At 42.4% G+C, this 22,730-nt stretch overlaps 2 protein-coding genes across 5 annotated transcripts in view; one reads left to right on the top strand and one right to left on the bottom strand.

The window, feature by feature from the left end:
* The window catches only part of creb5b (cAMP responsive element binding protein 5b), a 38,648-nt gene extending 22,154 nt beyond the window's left edge, over window positions 1-16,494 (top strand). For 3 of the 4 annotated variants that reach the window (XM_046400141.1, XM_046400140.1, XM_046400142.1), the window contains exons 8-11: window positions 9,921-10,244; window positions 11,468-11,695; window positions 12,365-12,473; window positions 13,495-16,494. In XM_046400141.1, coding sequence (XP_046256097.1) covers window positions 9,921-10,244; window positions 11,468-11,695; window positions 12,365-12,473; window positions 13,495-13,649 — 816 coding nt within the window. In that variant the 3' untranslated portion in view covers window positions 13,650-16,494. Of the gene's footprint in view, window positions 1-9,920; window positions 10,245-11,467; window positions 11,696-12,364; window positions 12,474-13,069; window positions 13,176-13,494 lie in introns of all 4 variants that reach the window. The other variant, XR_006844365.1, reaches the window with a different exon arrangement.
* A 700-nt stretch (window positions 16,495-17,194) lies between these two features.
* On the bottom strand, window positions 17,195-21,519 carry cpvl (carboxypeptidase vitellogenic like). The gene is made up of 13 exons (XM_046398460.1): window positions 21,363-21,519; window positions 21,031-21,209; window positions 20,799-20,918; window positions 19,819-19,935; window positions 19,614-19,672; window positions 19,416-19,495; window positions 19,242-19,308; window positions 19,023-19,145; window positions 18,717-18,848; window positions 18,402-18,500; window positions 18,107-18,280; window positions 17,785-17,967; window positions 17,195-17,700 (listed from the first exon to the last, which is right to left on the bottom strand). Exons 1-13 carry the CDS (start codon window positions 21,365-21,367, stop codon window positions 17,602-17,604), a joined length of 1,437 nt encoding a protein of 478 aa, XP_046254416.1. The 5' UTR covers window positions 21,368-21,519; the 3' UTR covers window positions 17,195-17,601.
* Window positions 21,520-22,730: the final 1,211 nt, after the last annotated feature.

Here is a 22,730-nt window from a genome sequence, read left to right as displayed (position 1 = left end):
AGGAATTCTTATGAGACTGACATGAAAAGACTTCTGCTCAGAAACCTTCCAGTTTCCTTTGCCGTGCTGCATTTGTGCATGCATGTATGCCCATATGTGTGTGTGCTTGTGATTGTTTGATATTTTGTGGTAACTGGAGGCCTCAGTAGCAGGATTAACCCTCCCCTGCCAGAGAAAGCATGCCCAGAGCCCGGGCTAATGAAGGCTAATTGATTTTGTGGTGGGCCAGAGCAGCAGGGAGGCCTGTCTCTGGTGTAAATAGTTAATGAGCCGAAGGACTGCTGTGGCCCCTTGGGGACTCATATCTCACTCTAAGCTCTCTGTGCTCTCTGGGCCAAAGACTGTATCTGCATCAGTACCCATCTTTGTTCTCTTCTATCTCTGATTTTCTCCTTAAGTGCCATAGTTTAAGTGGTACAGGCAGATGGTGTAGAAAACAGACTTGTATGTTTTTTCTTGTTGCTTTTAGCTTGTTGTCTGGGAGTGTTGCTGAGATTGAAGTGTTTTATTAGTTTTGCTTCGAGTGTTTTTCTTCTTGTGAAGGAGTGGGTGCTCATGGTGCCGGGTGTGGTTGTGTTCTGCTCTGTTGTGGTCTGGGGAATAGAATGGTGCGTGTTGTGTGCTGGAGGTTGTGGGATAGTTGACCCTCACAGCGTAGAGGAAACGGTACAGAGAGGAGGCCAAGTTCCACAGCATGCCGGCCAAAGCATTACATCAACACTCAGAGCTGGTTCTCCACAGGGCCTCGCGAACAGTCACACACAAACACACACACACACACACGGACTGCGCCAGCCCTGTGTCATCTTCCTTGCACAGTGTCACATAGTTTGGCTGCCACAGCCGACAGACCTTTAAAATAAAAATTAAAAAAAACACATATAGGCTACAAAATAAAGAGACAGAGCCCTTATGTCTAATCTAACAATATATTCCTTTTTCACTTTGCAGCCTGTGCTTGCAAAATTAAACAAACAATAAATAAAAAACCCTATGGACACCATAAGTGAAGCAAGGAACATTAAGGTACAGATATTAAGAAAGTTGTTGCATAATAAAACATCACCAGGGCAGACAGAAAAAAAAAATATAAACCAAAGCGTCACAGCGGCTGCAGCCTTAAACATACATATTAAACATATATTTTTATATTGCTTTGTATGTTGCTATTTTTACATGTATAGGTTATTCTTTTTCTTTCGTCGTATCGTCACTGTGTGCAATGCTGCTGCTGCACTGTAATTTCCCAGCCTGGGATCAATAAAGTATATGTATCTATCTATCTATAAAAACAAAAAGAGAGCTCCACAGTTTTAGTCTTTATTATATTACATTGTTGTTCACAAGCTGCTGAGAGTAAATGTTATTTGTTACTTCCACCCCTGATGTCGAGATGTATGCACAGTATTACATAAAAAGTACATACATCCACTGTTTTCTCCTCTGAAAACCTTCCTCCCCGACTCAGATCGGTTGATATCTTTGTTGGTATGATGAAAGACATTCCCTATCATTTCTCCTCTGCAATAAGGGAAGCCCAAACAAACTCTTATCAAGCTGGTTCTAAATAACATCTGCTGGTGCCAACTATGGGGCATGACTCAGCTCATGTCACTGGGACCCTTTACAAAGTGGTGGAATTCGACATTGTTTTTGTGTTCCTTTTAAATGAGCTCCATGCTTTCCACACATCCCGCTCGCCTGCTAATTTCAGACAGAGGGGCCCGTGTATGAAAATGTGTTATTTATTATCTCCTAATTATCTATTGTTTACATTGTTACTAAGGACAATAAATTTGTCACTAAGCATCAGGCTAGGTGCTGAGTTTTTTATGAGGTAAACAATACTATATGTTCCTTCACTGCAGCTCTGTTGGCTGCGGAGCTGGCACTAGATGGGTGGATGACATAATTCCTGGCATGCTCTAAATGTACTCCTTTTTACTTGTGAAGGGGAAAAAAACAGTGCGTCTCTTAAAGAAACATTTCATAGGACACAGGAGGACCAATAATCAAAGAGTTTCTGTAGCTTTTTACATTTCATTTACACAACCTTTAACTGTTCTCATGTTTCACTGTAGTTACAGAACTACAACAGGCATTTGGGTTAATAGGCTTGAAGATCAAGTTGTGCCCATGAGCAGTGAACAAGTGATTAGAAAGTTATGTGCACATTCTGTTCAGAAATTCCAAGAAAAGAAAACTTGTGAAACAGCCATAGATGTGTCAATTTTTCAACTCTGCCACGTGGTGATTGATTGAGCGGTTAGCTCAGTATGAAGTCATTTGTAATGCAGTTAAACCATTAGTGTACATGGTAACCCTATTACGTGTTCCATTCATTTTTCTCCACCGTTGTCGGTAGCACCTCTGGCTATACCTCGTGTTGTGGGGAGGAGCAGCGCACACACAATAGGAGTCTAACTCCAGGTTTTGTGAGCAACATCTGTATGAATGGTGGCATTGTCAGGGTGTGATGTCATTGGAGAGGGACGGTGAGTACAGCTGAATCTCTCAGGCTACTTCGCTTAGCTCTGGAATATGCGTATGTGTACTGTATATGTTTGTGTGCATTCTCTCGATTGTGTGTGCAAATGGCTCTCCCTCAGTGCATTGGCACCCTCTCAGGCAATCACAGTCCTTGGAGTCAAAACACATCTGTGGACTAAGTGGACTAAAACAAACCATAAAGTTTGCACGTAGTATTTGATGCAGATCTGTTACGTATATATGTGTGATTAGTTGAGTAAACATGTGGGCGTGTGACGATCAACAGTCAAACAAGGACACAGGATACAAGACAGAAGGCAAGATACGCTGAGGCACAGTGCTGCACAGAGAGCAGTTGATGTCAGTGTCTCGACCGTTTTTATTGCCGTGGAGGCGAGTGGTTTGAGCAGAGTGGAGTGCAGGACTGAGGAGCCGCTGGATCAGTGTGTGTCTGCAAGTTTATCAGTGTTGAACACAAACAATAGAGGGGTTCATGTCTTGCTGCTTCCACTGGGTTGCTTGTACTGAAGTTTCTGGTCTGTGTGAATCACACAGAGACATGTTGGATTTAGTAATAGTCAGTCAAAACAAACGAACATGCTGTATTTCAAGATATTCTGCCTGGTTGTTAGTCCTATTTACCAATAGTTATGTTTGTTGTAATAATGAACAGTGCGCTCAATCACAGTCCCTATGTATATATGCTGCTTTCACAGGTTAATTTATGGCTCCATACACATCACAACTGAACCAATATTAGACCTTGTATAGATCCATTTGCCAAACACAATTTTCTCCTTAATGATTCTGCATGGCAGAAGGTAAGCATTGTGATATCATTTATGAGATTAATTTTATTTTCTACATTATCTGGTTGCACAAAATATGACAATTTATGATTATGTTCAAATAAATATGAGATTTGGAAGAACAGAGTTTATGTTCGTATGCAGCAACCTTTGGAGCAGAAAAATGAGGCAGCATCAGATGTGCCAAAAACTGCAATTTGACTTGAGGCTGGCTCCAAAGTGAGTCAGTACCCATCAACTCTCATATTAAAATACCCAAATTTACAGCAGAAATAAACATGTTTACAGCCTGGTACAATAAAAGGTTTTGGTCTCCATAGCCAGTAATACAACCCTATACCTTTTGAACTCAAGTTTCTCTCTTTTATTGAACTAAAATGAGCTTAATTGTTTTGTTAACTTATCGTAAAACACACTTCATTTAAACAAGACCACAGTCCACAGTGACCTCCCTTGTGATCCGAGTTCACAGTCCTGACAGAATCAAGTCAGCTCCATGGCTAACTGAACTGACAGTAGCTGTAGCTACAGCCAAAGACAACTACAGGAAACAACATAGTGAGTTGGCAGTTACTTGGCAGCAGTTGGCAGTTACTCTGGTGACATAATGTCCCCTATATTTTTGGAGTTTAAAATCTGGCTTTATTTTATAAGTTGTCACTTTAAAGCTACGCTTATTTAAGGGTGCAGTTGCTTTGAGTGACAGCTAATTGTTAGCTGTCTAGCTGTATGTCAGCCGCCATGCTTGATCAGGCCCTTCTAAGCTTCACCCACACTTCATATCTTTACCCATTTATGGATTAGCCAGGAGTTACAGTAGCACTGCCAAGATAGTGACAGCCAGATCACCACACTGAGGTTCACAATGGCCCTTCAGAAACTCATGGGTGACATCATGGAGTCTACGTCCATATTTCATATAGTGTATGTGATGAAGGCTAGAAGCCGTTAACATTGTCTACTATACAGTTCTAAAAATAAAACATGTAGTAATTCTATAGTAACCAGAACAAGGTTTTTAGCCATTCAGAGCAACATTCAGACCATGTTTGTCACTGTGTTTGTGTGTGCGCGTGTACGTGCGCTTGTATGCCTAATCCTCTGCATGTGTGTGTGTGTGTGTGTGACCATATATGGGTGGGGTTTATGGGTGAGGATGCAGTTGTGGGTGTCGCATCTGTTTGTCTTTGGATGACTGCGTGTTGTTTTAACTGTGCTGATGGGAGGTATATGTGAAGGCCATTTGGTCATGGTTCAGGGCCCGTGAATGGGACTGGGCTCCAGCAGAGCCAAGCTTGGGTAAACCAGCTGCCATCACCACACTGGCCAGACTGGACTGGTCCAGGCACCGTGAGCCCCCTGGAGCCTAAGCAGTGGACGAGATACTCACTGGACTCCAAAATAATGGCTCAAAGGCTGGAGGGGTGATTGTCAAAAGTTTGTTGGGTCAGAGATTTTATGTGTAGTGTAGTCAGTATTGACCAGTTAGGTCACTAACTCATCTGTCAAAACAGTTAATGCGTACAAGTTAGATCCACATCTGTTTCCAAACACAAAAAGGAACTCTAATTACAATTTACATATAAACATTGAGTTACAGTTAAGGGTCCAGTTTCTGCTGAAATACCCAAGCATTTGAGCTGTGAAATTTTCAGCATTTTTGAAATTATGCCTGAATGAAGTCATCACATTTCAAGTTATTTTTATGAACATGATGCCACAAATTAAGACATATGTTTCTTTTTATTATTATGTTAATCCTCTGTCTGTCTGTCTCTCTCACTCTGAGACATTCTCTGTATTCAAGACTGTGGCAGTGGTTGTAGTGATAACCATGTAGGCTGCACTCGAGCAGGGCTTTACAATAGAGGGAACAGTGGAGATATACAGACTGGAGTCAGAGGCCCATCCATTAACTTGACAGGGTGGAGAAGCTGCCAAGAGTATGAGCGCATGCTTTGGAGCATGCTCCTCAGTGGGCGTGTGTCTCGCTGCGCCCATACTGCCACGGCTCCTCAGAGCACCACCAGAGTCACCGAGCCCTGGCGGAACAGCCAGGCCTATGTCCGTCTCCTTGCCCGTGTCTGGACTGGACCCGCAGTGGAGGCTCTGATCAGCTTGGCCCAGAACCCGAGAGAGGAGAGAGGGGGTGACATTACAGCCCAGTACTCCCATCAGACTGTCTGCCTCGCCGTTCCCTGAGGAAATCAGTTTAACAGTCCCCAGCTCTTGCCAAGCAGAGGGAGAGAGGGGGAGGAGGAACAGGGAAGAGGTGTGTGTGTGTGTGTGTGTGTGTGTGTGTGTGAGAGAGAGAGAGAGAGAAAGAGACAGAGAGAGAGAGAGAGAGAGAGAGAAGCGGGGGATGTTACTGCCTCTCTGGGCGAGAGGGAAATCTAATAAAATCGAACTAATGGGGGTGTGGAGTTTTAGGGCACAGAGAGTGGGTTTTGCAGACAGGCACTGGTGAGCGGTGGTGGTGGTGGTGGTGGTGGAGAAGAGGAGGATGGAATTAGATATTTGAGTGCTCGGTAAAGCAGCAGAGCCAAACTCCTGCTTCCAACTGCAGATGGTGAACTCATGTCGGGTTTAGAGTCCGAGTAAGGGGGCCTAGACCTTCAAAACATAACTGCCGGTAAAAATATAGCTGTGATATATTGCGCAATTAGAAATGCTGTGTGCTTTCACATGATCACAGTGATAGTGTGGTGTTAACAACAGGCTGACAGAGACAGACAGAAGCTTTAATGTTTCTTAATGTGAAGCAGAAGATCTCCATTTGAAACTGTGATCTTTTTGCACTTAAACTATGACTCCACAGACTGGTTAAATCTTTCTAACCTGCTACACGGCGCCAGAGGGCCACAGGTCCCCTGATAGTACACTACTCCACTTTTAAGGGGAATAAAAGTGCTCACCCTGACCTCACTGGGTTTGATTTACCCATCCTGAGACGGGTGTGGTCTCCTCCTTTTGTACCTGCTCCGTGCTCTTGCTTCCTCCGCCCAGGGTTAATAGATATGAAGTCATCTGGTGAGGAGAAACCTGAGTGTGTTCTCAGGATGTGCCCAGAGCACTCACAGAGACATCACTCAAAGCCCCTCGTGTCAGAGAGGAAGCAGCCATTAATAAATATCATTAATGGGTGATCACCTGGTATCCCTGAGACCACATAAATGAGAGAGGCCTAAAACAGTAGTGGGAGTGGAGAGGTCAGGGGGCAAAGGTCTGAGAGGAGATAGCTCCCCTCTGGGCAAAAGATGGCTGATTCAGGGATTGTGTTTTAACCATGGAAAATCAATAGGCTTACCACTTGAAGTACACTTACAGAATGCATGAAATGTGGTGTCAAATGCATGTGATTACATATATGCCATGCTGCTAGTTAATGGATTTATCCTGGTAGAAGCTGACATGTCTTTATGGTGTCATGGACTACTCATCAGCTTGTTGTGTCTTTGCTTCATTTTTTCCAATTTTCAACAGCAGCAGGGCAGGGAAGGGCAGGGCAGGACAGACTGTGAGCGCCCTGTTCTGCCAAAGGCTAACACCTGCACTGGTTTAATGACTGTTTTCTGTCACAGCCATTGTTGCTGCAGGAGAAGTGTACATGTATGTGTGTGTGTTATTAGAGTTAAATGCACGTGGTGATTAAGTTCTTGCGCTTAGCACAGTCTGGGGAGATACAACCATGTGTTAAAGAGTCATTAGGGAGCTGATGAAGGTGTTTAAGAATCACAGCCTGCTCATCATCCCCCTGCTAACGTCACTGTGGTTCTGGATACAAAGACTTAAGTTTTGGCCGGGCTGGCTTTAGCGGAGCTGCAGTCTCGACTACACATGGAGCAAGAGCAGGCACTTGTATAGGGATAGCGTCAGGAATAAGTTTATATCACGGTAAGGGTTTTCTCTTTTGACACAATGTGAACCATGGCTTTTTACTTTAAACTTCACTGCTGAGTGTGTTGATATAATTATCTGCCACTTATTTAAGCATTCTGTTGTCTGTTGTTGTTCCTGTATGTTCCTTTATCTCTTGTTGCTGGTTGTTATGTGGGATAGATTTTGCTGTCTTGGTTCAACAATATAAATATTAACCTATGTTATGAAACTTTGTTTGGTGAGACTTCTCCTCACACACAGTCCCTTTCTTTTCTCTCTCTATACTGTTTATAACTAACACCACTAAGGTTTGTGGAATGGCCCCACAGCTCTTTGACCTCTCTCTGCACTCCGACACTCTTGGGCCTGTTCGGATGCAGGCTAATTCAATTAATAAACAGATAGAGCCGCACTGCCAGCTGGAAAGCTCTCAGAGACACTGATAAATGAACACTCGCTGTCTTGGGCTGATGGTGTGTGGGGAGGAGACACTAGAAGCCATCTAATCTCCCTCTACCCCGGTCTCTCCCCCTCTCTCTCTCTCTCTCTCTCTCTCTCACTCTCACCCTCTACTCTTATTGTCCCCCTTTCACCTCTCTTTTCCCCTCTCTGTCCTTTTCCGAGGGTACCTGGTTGGCAGAGAGTCAGGTAGCCCCAGATGAGCTTCTTACCCACACATAGACGTGTTTACTGGGGTTCTAAAAAACAGGCACAGAGGTAGACAGGAAGCCTGTAGATTTGTCTGGCTTTTGCTCATTCAGGTGACTTCCTTCTCTGTGACGAAGTTGCTGGAGATTGTCAAACCTTGATTGGTATTCTCTTTCACAAGAGGGGTGGGCCTCACCTTTCTAGTCCTGACTGACAAGCTGAAGGCTGAAGGGAAGGTATTTAGTCAGGGCTGTCAGCTGCAGAATTCGTCCTGTGGTATATGGAAGATGTCCTTGTCAACACTGGTGACGATGATTGATATCTGTAAGCTTGTTTAAATACATTTTCTGTTTTAGTTGCATGTCAACTAGCTGTTTTTTTATTTATGCATTTTTATACCTTTTCCAGGTAGATATCAAATACAAATGCATGTGGAAACTGAATTATACTGTTGATGGCAACAATATATTATTGTAAGTCAGAGGCTTCTCACCATTGCTTTTCAGTGTGACTGCGATGCTGTGGACAGCTGCAGGCCTGCATTCGCCCGCTGTGTTTTAGTGTAGACTCTGTGGTATTTTAACCCCTTTCTGGCTGGTCACAAAGAAGAATGGCTGTCGCCCCTGAGAGTTGTGCTGTTGAGACTGTGGTGAACGTGGTTAACAGGGGCAAGAGTGTGTTCAAATGGAGACAAACACTAAAAGAGGGGCATGTAGCTCCAGAAGTTTAGCATTTCATGTCAGGCATCTACTGAACTGACAAGCAGAAACTGTACTCAGCCAAAACAGGCTCGACAAGGTCATAATTTCACAATTTCATGTTGTGCAGGGAAAACCAAGTAGAGACAACTAGACTACTGGTAAATCTTTCACAAATGCAAATATTTAAATATAATACAGACCAGAGAGGTTTGCTCTTTTCTGACTTTTCTGACACATCCAAAATAATTTATCTGACTGTGTTGTCTCCAAACTCCTGGTAAAACACTTTCCACTTATGGACAGTGTGAGAGAGTGGAGGGCCGATGTTGTGCTCCGGTCGTGTCCTAGCAAAGTGATCCAGACCAGCTGGATGCCATTCCCTATGGGAATCATGAATGTGAAGGTTGTTAAAAGATATGGAGCCCTGGACACAGCATGGACTTGCTGACAGCAGCTGGGAGGAGGGGGAAGGGAGCAGAGAGAAGAAAGACAGCACTGGGAAAGAGAATAAAAAAAATTTGTGGAATTCACAACAGTAGCCTTGAAATGAATGCTTTTGTTTTCAGTTTTGGTTCTAACATTTTGCCAAAGATGATATAAGAAGACAGAATTTAGGTTGGAAGACTGGACATTTATTTAAGTTCATTAGTATTCACATCAGCAGTGCACTTGGTTTAAAAAAGAGCATTAATCAAAGTTGAGCAGTGTCAGCACAAATGTAAATAAGTCAGCTCAGACATGATCATTATTATTATTATTATTATTTTGTCTGGATTTATGTATAACAGCCTGAAGCCATATTTTGGCACTTGCATATTTGCATTAGGATTTTTCCTGGTCTTGTGGTTGCCTTTATTTGATGCCCAAAAAAAACAGACTCTTGAGGAAAGTTGCATTCAGTAAACATGAGAAAACACAGGCGCACCTTGAGAGAGCCTCTCCCTGGCTGCTCAGTCAGGGCAAAGTAGACCACATGGTTAAAGCAACAAACTTCCTGCTGGGTCAACTGCAAGGGAGCAGTCTGTGGCTCACACCTTGCAAGTAAGATCATCTCATGGGCACATATCCAGACACATGTACTCACATATGCATAAAGAAGAGAGAGGCTATTAGGACTATGAAGAAGAGGGGTGGTGAGATGGCAATCATGGAAGGTAAAGCAGGAGAATGACAAGGCTGAAGGAGAGACAGAGGACAGCCTAAGTGGCTTTGATTTGTTCTCCTGACATATGGATTTATGGAGCCATTCATCATCTCCTAGTCAGCACATGAATCCTCTTTGCAACTGTTGATAATCAGCACACTGACAGATGAGAGCATGTAAACCTTTAGGAGAAATAGTCATAGAAAATGATGTTGAACATTGTGTTTGGTGTCCATTTTGTCTACTCAGAGACTGAAGGCTGCACTTTCACACCACCCGGGTGCCATCGCCAACGGCAACATGAACTCCATGGGACACATGATGGAGATGATGTCATCGCGGCAGGAGCAAGGCGCCCACCATCACATGCACTCACACCCGCACCAGCACCTGCAAGCCCCTCCCCATGCATACCAGCACCACGGCCATCACCACCACAGCCAGGGCCACGGCCAGGGTGGGCACCACCACCCGCAGGGACACAACCCCCATCACAACTCCCACAATCCCCACCTCCATCCTGGACATCCACACCAGACCTCGCCGCACCCTCCAATGCACTCATCTTCACATGTAAGCAAAACACATTCCCTGTAGAGCAGAAGCTTTCAGACAACCCAAAGGCAGAGCCGCAAATTCAATAATACATTAACAACACTGCACATTAAAACCTCTCATATAGCTAGCAATCCGCGTATAGGTACCATGACTAAAACAAGGCAGCGCTTTAGTAGCTTTCTGAGCAGGTCTGAAGGCAGCTATTACTGGTTTAGTACAGAAGTATAGCTGAAATGATTCTTCAAATTCACTGTAAGTCAAGGGACAAGCACATTTTCCCTCACTGCAGCCATAATGTCAAGTAGTTTCCTGGCAACCATCTCAATGGTAATTTTTTTCCCTTGAGGTTGGTCAGCTACAGGTCAGCACCTGTCATTGAGGGAATGGGTCGTGAAGAGGCCATAAAGCGGCCTTTATAAAAGATGCTCAGGACTGTCTTTTGCTCCACACCACCCTTTGCTGCCAGGATGTTTCTGTGTGGCCGCAACATGCTCCAGGTTTAAAAATCCTGGTCCTGACATTGAACAGACAACCTTGGCTAACAGTCCTGGAACATCTTAGCTGTGAATATATTTGGTTTAATTTTAATTGCAAGCTTAAACATGTTGCTCACAGCATTAAAAATAACATGATGTGAGACACTTTGTCCTCGCATTGTCTGACACCTGCAATGCCAGCAATTTAAATGGACAGTTGGACATCAAGCAATGTAATTCACTGTATGTTCTAAATGTATTATTAAAGCATTAAAACAACACTCTCTGTAGCCACAGCAGCCATTAAAGCAGGTTGTATTTTCCATGGTTCTCATAAAATGATCTGAAGACTGAAAACACTTGACCATGCCAAGTTTATGTCAAGATCCGTCAGTGCACATACGCTTTTAGAAACAAGTCTTTTGACTGTGTCTGGTGGTGTTAGTCTGAGTGGAAGTGGGCAGTGGAAAACTGCCTCCTGACACCTCTTTAACAAGGTGGGCAGGTTGGTGAATCAGCTCAGTCACTCAGCTCACAGGGCATGTGGCATGACCAGATGTTGTTTTTGGGGAAGTTGCCAGACATGGTGTAGCTGCAGGAGGTAATCTATAGATGTTTGTTTTGAGGCTTAGGGGGTAGTGGAGTGGTGACGGCAGACAGGTGGCTGGCTGTTTTCCAGGTGTGTCAAAATCCTTACATGTCTGGTCGGATGGTGGCAGACACTCGTCAGCTGATACACCCCTCCCTTGCGCTGTGTTTTAGATGTCACCTGCAACCCAGCAGATGCAGCCAACACAGACTCTGCAGTCTCCGCCTCCCAGCGGTGGGCGGCGCAGGCGAGTAGTGGACGAGGATCCGGATGAACGCCGGCGGAAGTTTCTGGAGCGGAACAGAGCAGCGGCAACAAGATGCAGACAGAAGAGAAAAGTGTGGGTGATGTCATTAGAGAAGAAAGCAGAAGAACTCACTCAGACCAACATGCAGTTGCAGGTACACAATGAACTTCAGGTGTTTTAAACCTGAAATAACACTCTGAACCTCTAAATATATGCACAGCACCACTGCCACTCTCAGTGTGTGTTTTTGCATCTGTTCCTTATTAAGGATTTTATTTTCATTTTGCACCAGAGATGATGACAGTAAGTTGATTTGCTTTAAGTTCAGCACAGACAAGATCAGCTGGATGTTGTCAGCGTTGGACTCATTACAAAAAAATAAATAAATAAATCTCTAATATTATTTAGACAATTTAACATTTAACAAATATACTATTAGTGAATAATTGTGAAGTGATTTAGCATTGCACTACCATTAAGAAAAAGAAAAAACATTTACAAAAACAAATGTCAGAGCTCTACAGCCACTGGTTCTTACAATTCCCATCATGCAACTGAAAACATCTTTTGTTAGACCTTGAATGTCTCAAGACCATTCCATCATATAAAACAACCCTGATGACTATACAGTATGAAAAGCAGACAGTTCACTGTTTGTTATCAGCACATTGATACCATTAGTGATCAAGTGATTAAGGATAAAGCTGTATTTCAATTCAATTCAATTTATTTACGTACTGCAAAATCCCCCATTGTAGCCTGCTTTAATGGTGGATTCCCTGCATGACGGTTTTAAAATGTTTCCGTTTTTTCTGTATCTCAGAATGAAGTGACCATGCTAAAGAACGAGGTGACCCAACTCAAGCAGCTTCTCCTCACACACAAGGACTGTCCCATCACCACTATGCAGAAAGAGTCCCAAGGTTACCTCAGTGAGTAGCTCGAACATAAACACACACACACACGCACTTGGGAATGTGACCAAAAACACACTTTCACCTGTATTACTTAGCCCTACAGTGCAGATAACGCTGCTGTCAAAATGCTCGTTAGCTGTCTTGCCAGGAGAAAGGGTCACAGTCTGAGTTGTGATGGACACGCAGTGATTACCGAGACTCTTCGCTCCTATGTGCTGGTATCCAGCGCCCACGCTCGCGGCAGAACTCTTCCGTTCACACAAGGGTGTTGCACAACTCTGGTAGCCAGCCTGGACTGGGAGTTGGTAGTCTGAATCCCACACGAGACCTGTTTTTTCCATCTGACAGCCCCTCCGCACACAGAGCCAGACTCAACGTGAGACAGACGTCACAGGCTGCACAGTGGCATTCAAACTCCCATGGATGTCCCAGGATCTCCCTGATTATTATACTGTGCCTCAGCTCCACCGCACATGACATCAGAGCTCCACCCTTTGATACGAGTACAAGTGACATTTCCATGTAATTAGGATGAGGCACCTCCTTGTGTGGCTTTAGCACAGGAAAATAAGGCTCACATCCCCCCTTGGCTGAATGGTTCTTTTATACAGGGAGCCAGCTCCCAGACTGGGCTGGGAGAGACTTTCATCGATGAGTCGACCTTGTGTACAGAAGTCACCTTCAGTGTGTCCAAAAGTCATCAGGCGTGTTTATGGAGTTGAGTGATTCATGTTTCCTTATTTGTGTTATCCATTTATGGTCTATTTTGGGATGACATATGAGACTTGGGGGTGTGAATTTAGCATGTCATAGGTTTGAAAGTTATCTACTAATAAAGCATTTTTGTTTACAATAATGAGATTCAGTCTGTGTTTCTTTTTATATGATTTATCATGATATCTTTTACAATTGCATTATATTTCGAAGCCTCTGTCTAGAGCTTGAAAGTCATAGCGTTTACTCTTGGACACACGCGCACACATGTACTGTACACACATGTCATCAGTCCTCACTGATGTCTCTGCTGTCTCCTCAGGTCCAGAGAGCAGTCCGGCAGGCAGTCCAGCGCCAGCGTGCTCCCAGCAGCAGGTCATCCAGCACAACACCATCACCACCTCCACCACAACCGTAGGGGGCAGCAGTGTGCACGGGCAAGCCAACCACCGCACAGACATTAACCCCATCCACTAGGGACAGGAGAGACTATGACCCCGGCTGTAGCCCCAGACAACCACCAACCCCACCACCCTGCTTTCTGAGGGTTGCCAGCTGCAAATGCTGCCCCACCCCCACCCTTACCCCTCCATCAAGAAAAACCTCAAAGGCCCTGTGAGGCTGTTCTTTATACAGTAGCTACAGTATGTATTTTTATAGACCATCCCTATTAAATGTTCTATGGTTTGTTGCCTCCTTTTTTAATCTTTTGTTTTCTTTGTGCTTTTAGCGAAAAGGGAGTTGCATTTAAGTGACTTTTTTTCTGTTGTGTAATGGTACAAAATGGACCACAGGGGTCATGGAACAGTCATGGACAGAGACATTAGCCTTAGATCGTCATCTCTATATGAGTAAACCTTACATCTCTGTATGCCTGATGGACTGAAAAATGAGTCAAATCATTCTCTGAATACCACATGTGAACGGTGTGTTGAGTGTATGCGACAGAGTCTGAATAAGTGAGTGTGACGCTGCTGCCTTTATTTGGTCTTCTGAAACCAAGTCAAACTGTCACCACGATGTCTTGAAGACAAGGAATATGCAAACAGGTGTAACGATACTTTTCTTTCCTAGAAATCTACATGACTGTTAACCTTTTGCCTGTCAGCGGTATTCTTAAAGAGCGTTCTAAAGTACGGCACGACAGTGAAAACATGATCAAATGGAAGCAATACATCACAGTATTGATCCTCGTCAATACATTGCAGTATTGATCGTCTTCTGTGCTGTATGTCCACATTATGATCAGCGTGGTCAAGCCACTCTTGTCCTGAGGACATACGATACTGTTACAGCTACAGAACTGTACACTGTGATACCAGTGAGGCAGCTCGGGGGTTTGAAACAAAATCCTCCGCTCTCAAGGACCAACTGAAGCTTTAATTACAGAGGCCTCTTTTTTGTGTGTTTGTGTATCTGAATCCTCATTTTGGATTCAAATCCCAAATTAATATAACATTCGATGACGTCTACATAGTTTTGAGTGTGCATGTGAATTACATGTGAGTTTGTATTTTTTTTCTTCTTTGTTCTGCGGGTGTGTAATGGAAGAAAAAGACAAAAAAAGTGTGTGAGAAAGTGACTGTGAGCACGATAGGGTTTTTGACTGGCGTCCCGAAACTGGCAAAGTGTTTTACAGTTTGTTAAGAGGAACAGTTTATGTCTGTGCTTTCCAAAATGTCACAATGTGCCTGAATCTTTCTTAAAATGTTTTGTTGGCTTACTGTAGATAGCAAAACACACTTTCTTATTTCTCCAAACAATCCAAACCGTTTAATTCTCGGTGTGTTATTAATAAGCTTTCACCATTATTGGCTTTGTCATGGATGTTTGCTGCATGACCAAGGAGAAAAGTAACTGTTTTCCCTTTGACATCTAACCTCTTTATCACTTTCTCTTCCTCTCTTATCTCAGGCCTCCACTTCAGTTTAGATTTGCGATGGGATGTACTGATAATGATATATGCTTTACCTTTTTTTTTTTTTTTTTTTTTGTAAAAAAAAAAAAAACTCCCTTGTAGCCTTGGAACTTCAGGTCTTCTCATGTTGACCACCACCGCTTTTTCTCTCTTTCCTATGACCAGGAATGTCGATTCACTAGCAGGATGACCATAATGCACTGTGTTTTGCAGTAGGATGGATGAAAACATTCCACTGACAGGTGGAGCAATTGCAGAGCTGTCTATGCACTTTGTCCTCTGCCATGCCAGAGGGTAGAATAGCCATATTAAGGTCCGAGTAATTCTCAGTGACCCCTCCCCTCTTTTTTTTCACACACCAGCGAGAAACTTAACTGTGTTTGGCTGTATGGAGACAATGTGCCTGGCATGCATCACATGTCTATAGATAGAAAAGGGAACCAGTTAATACTGTGGGATTAGACTCAGTTAAAAGGACCCTGCATCATTGAGTTTGTACCCTTTTTGCTCCAGAAAAAAAAAAACCTCCAGCACCAGTTGTTTTTACAGATGAAGGAAGAATATCTTGATCCTCACATTTGGTTGCGTTCAAGTTTTGTTGAAGCATTCACACTGCTCAGGTCATGTCTTAACCTTAGAGTCTGTGTGTGCAGTTTGATATGTGCACTGATGAGACAGAGAAATCGATTCTCTTGAAAAGGGCTTTGTCGTACCATCCCTTTCAACTGAGCTTGCCTTATTTCGGGTTGTTTTCTTAAACCATCTTTAGATTGTTAGACCATTCCAAATTAACCTCTTGCATGTGAAAATATGCTAATGATCTCAAAATACTTTCAACTGGAATCATTTGGAGGATGTTGCTATTTTAGAGTTGGATATGAGCCTCAAGTTTCATTTCTGACAGCGGATTCGGGTTCAGATAAAGACATTTGTCCCTGCAGAGGCAGACAAAAAGAACAGATGAAAGTGCAGTGTGAGTGTGTGAGTGGTTTTGTGCGAGGAAAATTTCCACACATTAATGATGTTATAATTGTATTATTTTAAATCTGAAACTATAAATATTGTACATAATATCATTAATTTCTGTAATCCTGTACATGTAAAGGAACCACCTTTCTTTTTGAAGGGAGTAAATGTGTGGTACATGTCTGTAAATAATGTTTGCATAGCACTTGTTGCCTTTTGTCGTACGTCGAGGCTCATTTCAGCGCTTAAACACATTGTTTATATGTAATGAACTGATGAATCCATTCTTTGCCTGCATAACTTTGTACATTTTTTTGTGTCTATGTAATGACATTTTCTTCATTTTGTTTGTTTCGCATTTGTACAGATGTTAAAGTATCACTGCAGTTACATTACGGTATGAAAATAAAGCACTTGTTCTGTCACACACAACTAACAGATGGGATTGGATGTCACAACTGTTTGTACTTGAAATCTAGAGATGCAGTTAGTTCCTACTTAGACAACCAGAGTGTTAAAATCATCTGAGAGACAAGGGAAAGATGTTTGAAGAACTCCATTTAAAGCCAAACCAAATGATCAACAGTATCTCAGTTTGCCCTTGAGACATAACTGCTCATTAAAAAGTTAGATGCTTTAAAGGTTTAGAATACTCATTAATTATTGAACTGTCTAGACAGCTTGATAGTTGCCTGATGAAATAACATGACAGTTAACCTCAGTTCACAAACATTTCTCTGGCATTTTGTCAAAAATGTCAAGAGCGTCAAATGTATTTTAAAGTCAAAAGATTGAAATTAACAAGCATTGGGTTTTGTTGAAATGTGCAAAGACTCCCCTACACTACAAGGATATTGAATATGAAGTTAAGTTAAGTTAAGCTATGTTAAGTTAATCAGAGACCTAATGGCATAAAGTTTATGAAAAAAGGGCTTTTGTAAACAGTTTTTCTTATTTCTTCATATCCAATGAAATTTGCTTGGCGCACAGTGCCCCCTGGTGTTTCTTTTGTTGACTAACCAAACAGTACTTAAGTTGATTGACCCCAATCCTCAACAGGTGCTGCCCTATCTGTAAAACACGACAGCAGACGTCCTTCAGACACTGTTGTGAGACTGCAAAATTCAAAACAGTCTTCTCTGATTATTAGAAAAAAAAAAACATTTTATTTTAAGACAGTTCAGCTCTGGTTTCAACATCTTGATATTTCATGTTCAAATGTAGTCACTGAATAGAACACATCCCCTCCCACAATCCCAACAGAAATAAACATACTTCATTTTTACTGACTGAGTCACTTTTTAAAAACTCAGAGGTCTGGATCCAGGCTATGAGAACTCATTTCATTTGAAGGCATCAGAGAGCAGCCCAAAGTCCTAAACCAAAACTGCTTAAAAAAAATCCTTTGTGAAGACATGTTCTAACAATCAAATCTAACAATTTACTGACTTATGATGGCTAAGACAATCACTCTTTCAAATCAAGAGTCAATAATCAACAACATTCTCTTTAAAGTGGCTGAGCTTTGATTGGCACCAAAACATTTCATATCCAGCCCCGTGTTGAAAGGAATCTATCGATCATGTCAAAGGACCTCGCTGGTTGGTCGTAAGGCAGAATGTGTCCCCCTCCTCGGATGATGACCTGCGTGACAAGAGGACAGATTACAGAATTTCAAACAGGTGTCCATTCCTCTCCACATTGTTTTGACTGTTCATATCTGCTCACCTGGAAAAACTCTCCCACTTGTCTTACGTAACCTGCCACTTCTGTGTCGCTGGGCTGAACCTTCCAGTGGAAGCGTGGGGCTTTTTTGTACTCAGCTGCCCCAGTCCAGTTGACGGTAGGAAGGAACCTCTCAGTCAGTGGGGCTGCTACAATCACATCCAGCTGACCACTGTAGATTAAGACCTGGATGTATGCAGAAACGGAGCAAACAAGAAAAGAATGTCAGAAGGGGAGGAGAGGGACTTCCTGTCAGGGCTGCATAACAAAGGCTGCCTGATGCCAAAAATAATACAACAACTGGGGATCATAAAACACCCCTCACCCTATAGTTGTCCATGAGCACCCCCAGCCATGGTTTGATGCTCTTCATGACATCCTGCAGAAGGTGCTTCTCCACCTCCGAGCCATCATGGAATGTCAGGTTCCCCACATGGATGGCAAGTCGAACCGCCGGGAGAGTCACAAACTGAGAGAAATACTCCTGGTCTTCAGGCTCCTGTGGTACACAAAAAACAAATCTGGTAATATCTAGTTTATTTATGAATATGAAGTTCACATATTTTTTTCTCTAAGAAGTCTCACGGGCAGACTCAAGGTCTGCCAGCGTTGCTAAGTACCCGACACGTCATGTAGTTGAAGTAATTGGTGCAGCCTGTAGCATTTTGGAAGAAGGAGGGATACGGTTCCACGTCGCCATTCAGCAAACTATCAAAAACCTGAAGGCACACGGTAACAAAATGATTAGCTAAATCCATTCATTGATTTCATTCACAAGTCTGTTTGTTTCAGAAAGATGTGCCAAAAAGATTACATTTATGGCACTCACTCATTCATTCATTACAATATAAGAAATGCATGTAAGTCTAGACAAATGATGATAATAACACAGACTTTTTTTAAAAAACAAATGTAAGACAGTCAGTATCTGTTACCTGAAAAGCCTCCACCCACTTCTGCTGGTTGATGAGTTTAACCCCAAGATCTGTCTGCTGGTCCACATACTGTCTCTGAAGTTCATCTATCATGCCTGTTTGGTACATGAACTCACCATAACCACCCAGCATCTGAAATGAGAAAAATTAAAATACAATGAACACAGAGACCAGGAGAGTTAATAACCATGTTTCTGTTCAACGTTCTGTTCAAGACTTAGTAACCAATTTTATTAATTGAAAATGTGATTGTTTGATGATATAGTTTAAAGAATGTTGGAAAATGACACTAAGTCAGGTACACACCAGTTCTGGATCACAGAGTCCATCACCAATAGCCATTCCAATTAAGTTTATCTTCACTTTGGCAGTAGGGTTGTTTTTATGGATGTAGTAAGAAATGGCAGGAACATACTTTCCTGCATAAGACTACATGGGGACAGACAGGGTTTAGATGAAATAGGACTGTAATAGGAATATTTTAATGGTGATTAATATGAATTTGCAAAACATAAAAAGACATACCTCCCCAGTTGCATAGAACTCATTTGACTGATACTCGGGAAAGAGCTGGAAGAACTGTGTTAAAGCGCTTTTAAAAAAGAAGAAATGGGAAAAGTTGTTACCGGCAATCAAACACCAGCCTTAAAGACCCAAGTGACAAATATACTATGTTTGAGTTGAACGGCAGTATTTTACCTGTACAGATCTCTGCCAACATCATCCTGATTCTGAGCAAAACCCCTGTCATCATCAGTGAAGCTGAAACCTGTTCCAACCTAGAAAAAAAAGCCAAAAAAATACGGCTTGTCAGAAAATATTCACTCATATAAAACACTCCTCTCTTATCTCATTGATTGATTTGTGGCTTTTTGAGGATAAAAAAGGAATACACACCGGATTGTCAATGTACAAAACTGAATATCTCATTGTCCAAGCATAATCCCTTAAACCAACTGCAAAAACAAAACAAAAATAAACATGAACAGATCAGAGAAGAGGGACAATGTTCTCACATACACACTACACAGGGCTGTGGCGCTTTAGGTTAAATAAGGATTCCAGTACATGTATGCTGCTGTAGTACCAAGTCATTTTTTACCAGTCAAGTTCTTATACACCACATATGGTCCATGTTCCACAAAGAGACCAAACATGGATGTGCCACCGGGTCCACCTTGGAGCCAGAGCAGGACCGGAGCTTTATCCTGGCCTGCCTGTCAACCAGAGGAGGACACATAGAAAGGTGAGGTTTTAGCAACATCTAGTGGTGACATCTGTTTATTGACAAAAGTGAAAAATACACTTATTTGGACAGATCGGTTACCGCTCAACTTCATATACAGTGATAGCAATGAAGATTAAAATGGGTGCAAGTCCAGGTAAATCAGACCGCAGAGATGTGACAAATAATCAAAGAATGTCAGTGTCAAACGTGTCTTTTGGCACATAACATGAGAATATCAGCACTGGACTATCAAACTTCAGAAATTTATGGCTGAAATTAAGGATTTTTAAGTTGTGAAAGTGAAAAGACGTTGGAGACAGTCAGCTCTTTCCTGGTTCTGCATTTCAACACACCACATCACACTGTTGTTGGTCATGCGGTGTGTCCCAGAAAAGTCACTGAAGTATTACAATATGTATGCATATGAGTAAAGACTCCTCTAAGTGTCTGCCGTCACAGAGGCTGGACACATCTGGTGCGACTGCAGGGCTGAACTCTCATGCAGTGTCAGTCATAGCAGTGGCATGTGACATTGCTACAATGAAGTATGAAGCGCAGATATGAAACCTGGTTACTGATTTATAGCTTCAACAACAAGAAAAAGTTTCAAAGAATAGCTTTGAAAATACTCAAATACTGCTCCTGTAAAATACAAAGTAAAGTTTCCTGTCATTCCTGCACTGCAGCTGACTAAACATGGATGCTGAAATTTCTTATCACAGGTTGACTGAAGGAACACATATGAAAGCACAGTGAGGTTGAAACTCAAACAAAGCTCCAGGCTCATGCTAACCAGCTGCAGCACTGACAGTAATTTGGAAAGCACATGTTGTAAAGAAGAAGTCAGCTTAACGCGAGTGCAGGGAAGAACCAAAAGAAGAGGTTGCTGTTGAATGTTTTGTTGACAGTGAGGTACCCGGCGTAACTCTTGACGTTTGCACCTGGCAGATGCCCCACCAGACTCAGTTTCCTGGCTGATATAAAAGATGTTTGGTTGGTGGCTCATAAGACCTTTTTAAAGCTATAACAATGAACCTTGCTGGATGCAGTATTATGGCAGGATTCTGTGATGGGCTCCATCTATACCTTCATCTATGGCGCCCCTCTCCAGGTAAGGAGTGAGAAAGAGAGGAGAACCGGGGTCGACTCCATGAAGGCCGCTGACACGGTGAGATTTTCGGCAGAAAAACGACGAGCAGCTCCGTGAATGTGCTGAGTCCAGACAGGTCCACAGTAAGAGGAAACCCAGAGTTTCCCCCCACAGCCTGCCGAATACATACAAAATACATATCAAATTACGGGTCTGATCCGTGAAGCTCAGTCACTGCAAGTCACTCAGATTTCAAACAAGTACGACCACAAGCTCAGCAGGCGGACGGACGGAGGGAAAAAATACATTTTAACGGATCGAAACTCACCTCATGTTTACCGTCGTTTATATGGCAACACGAAAAAAGTCAGCCTTGAACCACAAACACGTCCTTCAGCCGTGGACTGCAAAGTGTAAACCTGCTGAGTCACATGATCAGCTCTGTGCGGGTCACGTGAGATGTTAGAGTCGGTCGTCGTTGTGCTACATGGAGCGCAGCCCTCAGTACGGTCTTGCAGGAAACTCCATGTATGTAAACTAACTAAGTTGCCTAAGAATAGATAGAGGAAGAAAAATTGTTAAAAAAAAGTAAGAAAGGGGTCAGTTTCAAACTGGTATGTCTGACTTGGTGAGTAAACTGTTTCTTTAAAAGTCGCTGTGAAGGTTGTCTTTAGCTATGTTCCATAAGAACCGTGGACTCTACAGGATTATCGTTATGTATTTCTGTTGTATCATATCTGTTGTACCGTGTGTGATTAAGAGAACTAGTTTACAAGGATATGATGTTATTTAAGCCTTTTTCACGCGTTATTTTAGCCTGAACTGTGTTCACTTGCATGTTAAGGGATGCATTGAATGAATATTACCACACAATGCAAATGACACAGCTGGAAAGAAGAAGTGAAGTGAAATTAAAATAGCTCTGGGGCTGGTGACAGTTAACAAAGCAAATAAACACTGTAGCCTAATGAAACTTTGGACGAATAAACCAGCTTTTAGCTCAAATTGTTGCCTAAATGGGGAAGTTGTAGTCACAGTTGGATTTAAACACACGCCTTTTAATTATTCCCATTTTAGCACAAAGTGTTTAAGTACTTTGTTTAAACTCACTTAAAGTCACCACACCATGAGTCACCATTTCGTAGGCTACTGTACACTTTATATAATTAGATAACATGAACACTGGGACACTACATTACTGGTTTTGCTTTGCTTTTCACTGCCATCTCGAAACTACAGATAAACATTTGGGTAAAGGCGCCTGTAAACCAAGCAAAAACAAAGTCAAAGTCAAATTTTCTCAAAGGAAGAAAAACATTCTCAACACATCAGAGAATGTACAAGTTGTATTGTTTATTTTTCTTCTCTTTGCACCAATTTGCAGAAAGAGGTTAACGACCGGCCGAGGAAGACAGTTAAAACACTAAAGCTGAAAATCTATTTTTCAGGACTTGATGGGGAGCAAATCAAAGTGCGTGGACCTCCGAACAATTCATCTGATTTCATTAAGGGGTCAGAAACACAGCTCCAGAGGGATGATAAAATTACTTTAAGCCTGCTGGATGTGTAGCTGGTAGGCCAATATGATCAGTTACAATTTTTTTTAATTTTAATTTTAAAGTTTATTACTGGTATTGTTGGCAGCAGCTATTTTAGTAAAAAATAAAGCATTTTACTATGAAATTGTCCCACTAAC

Source organism: Scatophagus argus, chromosome 9 (genome assembly GCF_020382885.2).
Source record: "Scatophagus argus isolate fScaArg1 chromosome 9, fScaArg1.pri, whole genome shotgun sequence".
Classification (NCBI taxonomy): Eukaryota; Metazoa; Chordata; class Actinopteri; family Scatophagidae; genus Scatophagus; species Scatophagus argus.
This window is presented reverse-complemented; position numbering and strand designations above follow the sequence as displayed.